This window comes from Bos grunniens, chromosome 4, assembly GCF_055505025.1.
Source record: "Bos grunniens cultivar Pamir isolate PY7600 chromosome 4, Bosgru_T2T1.0, whole genome shotgun sequence".
Taxonomy (NCBI): domain Eukaryota; kingdom Metazoa; phylum Chordata; class Mammalia; order Artiodactyla; family Bovidae; genus Bos; species Bos grunniens.
The window spans coordinates 58,395,602-58,402,821 of record NC_141168.1 but is presented as its reverse complement, the minus strand read 5'-3'; the positions used below and the strand labels follow the sequence as shown (position 1 = coordinate 58,402,821).

The 7,220-nt window shown below is 50.7% G+C and overlaps 1 protein-coding gene across 1 annotated transcript in view; it reads left to right on the top strand.

The window, feature by feature from the left end:
- The first annotated feature begins 5,717 nt into the window (after nucleotides 1-5,717).
- Nucleotides 5,718-7,220, top strand: part of TBX20 (T-box transcription factor 20) — a 46,757-nt gene continuing 45,254 nt past the window's right edge. The window contains exon 1 of the mRNA XM_086396526.1: nucleotides 5,718-6,857. Within this exon, the coding sequence (XP_086252652.1) occupies nucleotides 6,731-6,857 (127 nt within the window). The 5' untranslated portion in view covers nucleotides 5,718-6,730. The remainder of the gene's footprint in view (nucleotides 6,858-7,220) is intronic.

The window sequence follows — 7,220 nt, the reverse complement described above, 5'->3', positions numbered from 1 at the left end:
ATGGAGGCATTTTCTCCAAACTGGTGTTTCTAATGTTTCTAATGCCAGGCCCTATACCTTCTTCTGCAAGCTTTTTAAATTAAAGTTGTTTAGTCTGCCTTTATGCCCCTACATCTTTCAGTTCAATGTTGAGAAGACTGTAATGTATACCTTTCACATTGATGCTCTTTTATAATCTCCAGCTAGGTTTTGAATCCTTGATAGGCAGGAATCATATGCAAATTATCCAACACCATCCCCACCCCTCCATGAGCCAGTGCCTTGTCCAGAAGGAAGGAGTGTCCATAACCCAAAATAGGTTTAATCGGCAATGATCACTGCTCCCTGTTTCCTCAAGTCTTTATCACAAGCTCTATTGTGTGTGTGTGTGTTGTGTGTGGTTTTATGTGCTTATTATTATTGTCTCCCACCAGACTGTGAGTTGCATGAGGCAAAAATATTAGGGTTCTGATCAGTGGTTTATTCATCCAACTAAGCACAGTACCCAGCCCAGGGTAAGTACCAGGTAATATCAGATAAATGAACAAATACTCTGCACTCTTTATCTTTTGTAAGATACATACATCTTTGTTCCCTTACATTAATACATGCTTCAAGTCGTCTAGAACATGCTGACATTTGAGAACAGGCCCCCAAGTCGTTACTGAGTGTATTTTGCCCTCCACAGGGAGGAGACTAAGATGAGCTTCAATCAAATTGCTTCTGGGTAGATTTGCAATGGGAGCAGGCTGCAGAGACATTGCAGGACTACTTCCTGCCTGGGTCTTCCCTGCCTTGAGCTCCCAAATCTCTTGTTAAGGACCTGGACAAGTTGTCACCAAATAGCAGGTTCCAGCTCCTGAAAAGCAAAGGCAGAACCTCCTCCAGCAATCACTTAGTTGCTGGAAGGCTGGCTCACCTTCCAAAATGCAGTAACCGCTGTAAGTTTCATTAGTTGATATCTGATATCTGCAAAACTGATGCTGCTTTGCGGGAGGAGAGGTGCTTGCAAGAGAGTTGTGGTTGCTCTTCTATGGAAGTTGCCTCATTTACATTTGAGTTTGTTTTTAAACACCTAAGAAACCACAGCTCAGGAAGCAGGCTCAGTCGTCCTGTCTGGCTACTGCCTTCCCTATCCACGCAAGCCTCATGCCTCCACACTGCCGGACCAGGGCACCTGGCCAAGACCTTCATCCTGAAGCAGGGGACCATCCTCTGCCGGCTTTCCTCCTCCTAGCAGGAGTTCCCATTGAGTCAGTCCCATGTGCGTGATAATAGCCACGGGGGAAGGGATGCTTTGGAGACTAGAGATTTGCGTGGGAACCTCCGCTCTACTGCTTATTATCAGTATAATTTCGATCAAATTCTTAACATCCCTAAGCCGGCTGAGATTATGATGAAGCCTAAAATTTAAGGCTAACAAAAAAATATTTTAATGCAGTAATTTAAAGAATCAAAATTCACGCAAAAATTCATGATGTACGAAATATCTAAGTGTTAAACACACTGGTCAGCAGCCAGGCCTTGAGAGACAGAAGGTGAGGATGTCCCAAAAGGAAGATTAAAAAGGCCGGCGGGAGCAAGTGTGGTGGAAGAGGAGGGAGGGTGGAGAAGGGGTGAAAGAGAGCAGATCTGGATTCCTAGCTCAGAAGATCAGAAGAGATCTTTGCTGTTCTTGGGATCACGTTGCGAGTTGTGTACCTAATTCTACCGCACAAGTTCTTCTCTGGTCAGGAGGAGGCCTGCGGTGCTTAGGTCCTGCAGCCTCGAGCTCCTGGGGGATGTACAAGCATGCAAGTGGTCAAGGGAAGGAGCTGGAGGGTAGCAGCCCTGAGGGAACAGTCTGTGAGGAGACTCTGGGACTCGGCAAGTGATCTCCGCGTTTAGGCTCGGTGGCGCCACGCGACGGGAACACGAGAAGGCCCCGGGAGTGCAAGTTCCAGTAGCCTGGTCACCGGTGGCGCGCACCCACAGTCGAAGGCCTCCTTGAGCCTGAGGAGTGCGCGGGGTTCTGGCCTTCGAAGAATTTTTTCCCTTCACTGTCTGAGGGCGTAGGCCCTGCAGATGCGTGCGACCTGCCTTAGGCCCATACGACATCCCTTTCCTCGGTTCCACAGCCGGGCGCCAGGGTGAAGTCCCGGCCGCATGTGAGCGCGCGTGGGAACACCCATCCACCCACCTATCCACCCACCTCCACACAGGGACAGTCAGATAACACACTCTGGCCGCGCCTCTTGAAGAACCGATCTTTGCCTCGCCCTTAGAAACGGAATTGGGTGGGGTGCCTTGCTTCGCCCGGTCCTGGGGCCTCTGGGGTGGACCGGAGCTCCAGCGGACCGGCCCGTTCTTGCAGCCAAAGCTGGATGGGGAGCTTCTCGAAGACACTTGGATTAAAGAAAACTTGACTCCATCAGGATGTGCACATGTAACTCCAGAGGAACTCCGCGGTTCCTCTGAGGAAATGTTTGGACCACTCCATTCCTCGCACAATGAAATCCGAGGCCGCACTGCGCGCTCCCTACGCTGTACGACGACGACGCGCGCTACTCTAGGCGCGCCCCCGGGACATGTAGCAGCTGCTTTCAAGGGGTTGCGGCCGCGCTCTCCACACTACTTCGGGTGGGTTTCCTGTTCGGTAAACCGAATTTAGGAATCCAAAGGCATCGAAGCCTATTTCTTTTGCTTTTAAGGCGTTTACCAAAAAGAGCGGAGGACAGGATGGGGACGGGATCTCGAGAGTAGAGCTGCCCGGGTGTTGAGAAACTGGTCTCCTTTCTCGCCTTCGGGTACCCGGCGGAGCTCTCGGTCGGGCACCGGGTCCTCCAGCTCCGGCACAGCTCTCATCTCCTATGCCGGTGGAGGGTTTCTACCGCTGTCAGCGGAGGGTTCTGCATTAGCTTCAACATTCATTTAAGCGAGAAGCCATTGGCCGAAATCGTGAAACCGTTTCTTCCTGCACAGTTCTGAAGTCGACCAACTTTTGAGTTTCGGAGGTTACAGAGGAAAATTTGAAGCGGCGCTGTGTGTAAGGAGACATCTTCCGGTCCCCCATATAATCAAACTCCGTATAACCAATTTCAGGCGTATAACCTCAAATTTTAATTCCTGAGTCCCAAAGTTTAGCAAGTTGTAAATAATCGTCCATTATCACCATGAGATCCCAATCCATACACTCCCAAAACTGTCTGCACAGATACCTGCATGTGAGCACGTGAAAGAAATATTTCTGAGATCGCAAAATTGCAGTTCAAAAATTAAAGACAATAAAATTCTGTATTTATAGTTCATTTATACTGGGGTAACTGTTCAGGCGCTTTATGCACTTTATCTCGTTTAATCTACAGCGATATTCTAGGTAGGAATAAATTAATTAAGATGATGAAACTAAGGCTTTAAGAAATCGAGGTAACTTATACCGAGTCTCAGGGAGGGCTAAAGCCGGTTAAAGTCAAGATTCAAAGTCTTCTCCAAGTGCAATGGACTTTCCGGACCCCTCTCTCCCCAGATTCACCCCTACCCCCACCCGCCCCCCCCCCCCACCCCCACCCCCCGACGTCAGCCTAAGAAGGACTTTCTGGGAAGTGTTAATGTGATTACTTAGTTCCAACTCCCTCGGTGGCTTTACCTATTAACCCGCACTAACACGAAGGGACCTCAGAACCCGGCGATCTTCTCTTCGGGTGGGCTTTTAATCACTCTGTGATGGCACCTCCCTGCCAAGTACCGGTTCCCGGCTTTTACAGCACAGTATTGATTTGCAAAGGCAATAAATCTAAGAGCAGGGACAGTGCGCCCCAGATAATTATGTTGCAGTATACATTTTATTGCTGTGGTTTCAACACCAACAAGATGCATTGCTTTTTAGGGATCCCCAAAAGGCTCACCTCTCGAGCCCCGAGTTTGTTTAAAGTGGACTTTTCAGTTCCTCTTATTTGTCGCCTCCCTCCGCGCACTAGCTTAGTAGCTTAGCTTCCTATTTTGTCTTTAGAAGGATGAACAGTCCAAGTTCGCTGCCCACTGAAGACCCAGAACCGGACTAAGGGTGCGTGGGCAATTGGAAAAGTGAAAGCTGACTGGGGGCATAGCATTTTCCCCCTTGCTCTGCCAAGTTTTCTAAAACTGTCCCTGTCATGAAATTATTCAAATTCCAGCCTCAACCATTAAGATAATTAAGAAAAGATATGATGCTTACTTTGTGTAGAAATGCACTGTTTTTGTTTTTTTTTTAATAGAGGTATAATTTCACAATAAGGTTTTGGAAAACTAAAACCAGCAAATAAGATTTTCGATGCTCAATTGAAGCGTAAAATTCTAGACTGACTAAGCCATGGCTCATCCCAACAAACAATGCCACACCCCCCACACACCAACCCTCCCCCCCACACCGCAGAAAAAAAGACAACCGCTCTTGACAGAAATCTTCCTTCCTGGCCAAACCCTAAGCATTTGAGACAGGACAGGAACAAGCTTGTGCGCCTTACGTTTAAACAAGGGAAATGTCACAGTTGCATTGATTGAGGTGGATTGTGTTTGCCTGCTGGGGGGAAGATTTATTAATCCAAGGGTCTGGGTTGTCCAAAAACAGCAAAGGTCCAGAGACTCAAGAATAGAAACGAATCTTCAGGCACATGAAGTGGTGCTGCCTCTATTCTTACTAAGGTTGAAGCTGAAAGCATTCTCAACCAGCGTTACTTTACTATGGATCTCCCATAGGAAGAAACCAAGCACAGCTGCAGAGCTGGGGTGTGATCAAGATCTCTGCCTGGAGTGCAGGTCCTGTGCCTCTAGCTGGCTGGGTCGATTTTAGGGGAGATGCATCACCCTGCTAGCCAGACTCGATTTCTCACTGTCAAAAGCAAATGGACAGGGGCTAGACAGTATAAATCGTTTCCAGCACAAAAATCTATAGTTTTACGAATTTCCCCCAAATTTACACATACACTCTCTGTACACAGAGATATTTCAAAATTGTTCCTTAGTCACTGTTATGCAGTTTGTTGTTAGAAACTATTGACATATGGTGACAAGACAGGCTTAACTCACAAGTCCTCCACCTGTCATCATGTTACTTACATGGCTGATTTCAACTTTTGAGTTTCAGCTTTTTTCCCTCATAAGTTTATTTCAAGGGGTGGAGAATGTCTGTGCCATGGAGAGAGGAAAATGTGGGGGTGAGAAATGGGGGGCTGTTTTCCGTCTTCTCTTTCTTCTTTTTCTTTATTTAAAGACCTACCAAGAGGCTCCTAATCGCCAGACCGACTGGAAAGGAGCGCAAATATTTACATGTACAGCTTGAGTGTGTGTGTCAGCCTGAGTTTACACGGCTCCAAGTGAAGCGGATTACCCCGCGAATTTGGAGAATTTGAGTTATTCAAGCTTACCAAGGCCAACAAGACGACCCCCACAAGGCCGTGGGAAGTCCGAGTTTGTGAAGACGGCTCGGCGTCCGCCAAGCCCGGGCGCTGCGGGGCTCACACTCTCCCACTGCGCGTCGCAGGGTCCCCGCATGGTGCCGCGCCACCAGCACGTCGACCGCCCCTCACCTTCCCTTCCGTCAAGGCCCAATTTTCGAGTCCCTTTTGGGAATAGGAACCCCGAATGAGAGGCGCACCAGTGTGCAGAAGCAGCCATGGTTCTGAGAGCATCCTTTGCCAAATGCTTACAGCCCACTCTTAGCGCGTTCTAAACGCTGCTTCTCTCCAGACCCATTGTCTAGCAGTCAGATTCTGAAGCTCATCGGGTTCTGGGATCTAGCCCTTCACACTGCCCGGCAAATGGGATCTATCCCGTTGGCGCCGACTCTGCGGCGCCAGTTTCTGTCCTACTTCTAGCACTTTCCAACTTTCTTTTGGAACTTTGATTACCAGTAAGAAAAAGAATGGGAGAATCAAGAACTCCCCGAGGCTTCCTCTGGTCTAGATTCCTGCAGTGGGCTACTCCTAGGATCCCATGTCTTAAGGCGAGACAAAAATGCCCCCTCCCGACAGCGAGCACCTCCCTCCCACTCCGGAACTGCGAGACCTAACGGGCTGCATCCGCGGTCGCAGCACTAGCCTGGTGGTGGCACCGCATTCCCCGAACGGATGCCAGGTTCCACCGGGCTGTGAGTAAGGCCACACGGGCACCGAGCCCCGGGCGCACCCTCCCCACCCGGCCCGCGGCCCCGCCCCCGGCGGCGGAATCAGGAAGCGGTGACGTGTGGCAGCCCTGACTGGCTGCGGGCCGCCGGGATCGCCGCTGCCAGCAAATTAAGGCGCAGGGCTTCTAGTTCCAGGGCGCAGTGTCCTCCGCGCCCCGCCGCGCTCGCACGGCTACGCTCAGGCTCCCAGGCATCCGCCCCCTTTCAGCGACTCTGAGCCGCTCCGACTGTCCCCAGAGTGGGGAGGGAGGAAAGACGTGGAGCGGGTGCTGCAGGACCTCTGGGCTTTGCGCAGCTCATGCTAGTCTCCAGCTTCCGGCGGCGCAGTCTGTGCCCCTGCGGAGCGTCCCGGTACTTGCACACCCGGTTGAGCCCGCAGTTGGTACTCTCTGGCTAGTTCGAAGTCTCAGCGGCTAAAGACTCTTGCGGTGGGGGAAAGGAGACACCGGTGTGGAGCTCTTGGGAGGTTGGGGCTGACTCATCTAGAGTCCCTGGCTCCCCTCTGGCTGCACTTGGAAACTTTGCGCTGTGTTTCGGTCTTTGTCTCTTTGGGGGAAGCTGGACAGCAGTTCGGCAGGCCCGGTCCCTGGCCAGGACCGCACACTGGGGGCCATGGAGTTCACGGCATCGCCCAAGCCCCAGCTTTCTTCCAGGGCCAACGCCTTCTCCATCGCCGCGCTGATGTCTAGCGGCGGCTCCAAAGAGAAGGAAGCCACGGAGAACACCATCAAACCACTGGGTAAGTCGGGCTGCTAGACTGTCTGGGATGGGCAGGCATGGCGGGGGGGAGCTGCACATTTGTTTGTCTTTCTGTCCCCTAGCTGCATGACGCTCTTGAGGGTGGCCACCTTTTCCGGCTCGCGCGGCAGCTCTGACCCGCGGGCCATAGACTGTACGTTGCGGGTGGGAAAAATTTTTTTTTTTCCTCTTATACCCAGATTCTTTGGGGGCTTCACAGTGTTGTTATATGCAACCAGTTTCATACCTCATATGTCGCTTTCCTTACGATTTGTCTAGAATCCTTTTGTCAGGTCGAACATCCGGGGTGTGTGTGTGTGTCTGTAACATTTTTGAGGTAAAAGATTTAGAGATGAATAATGAT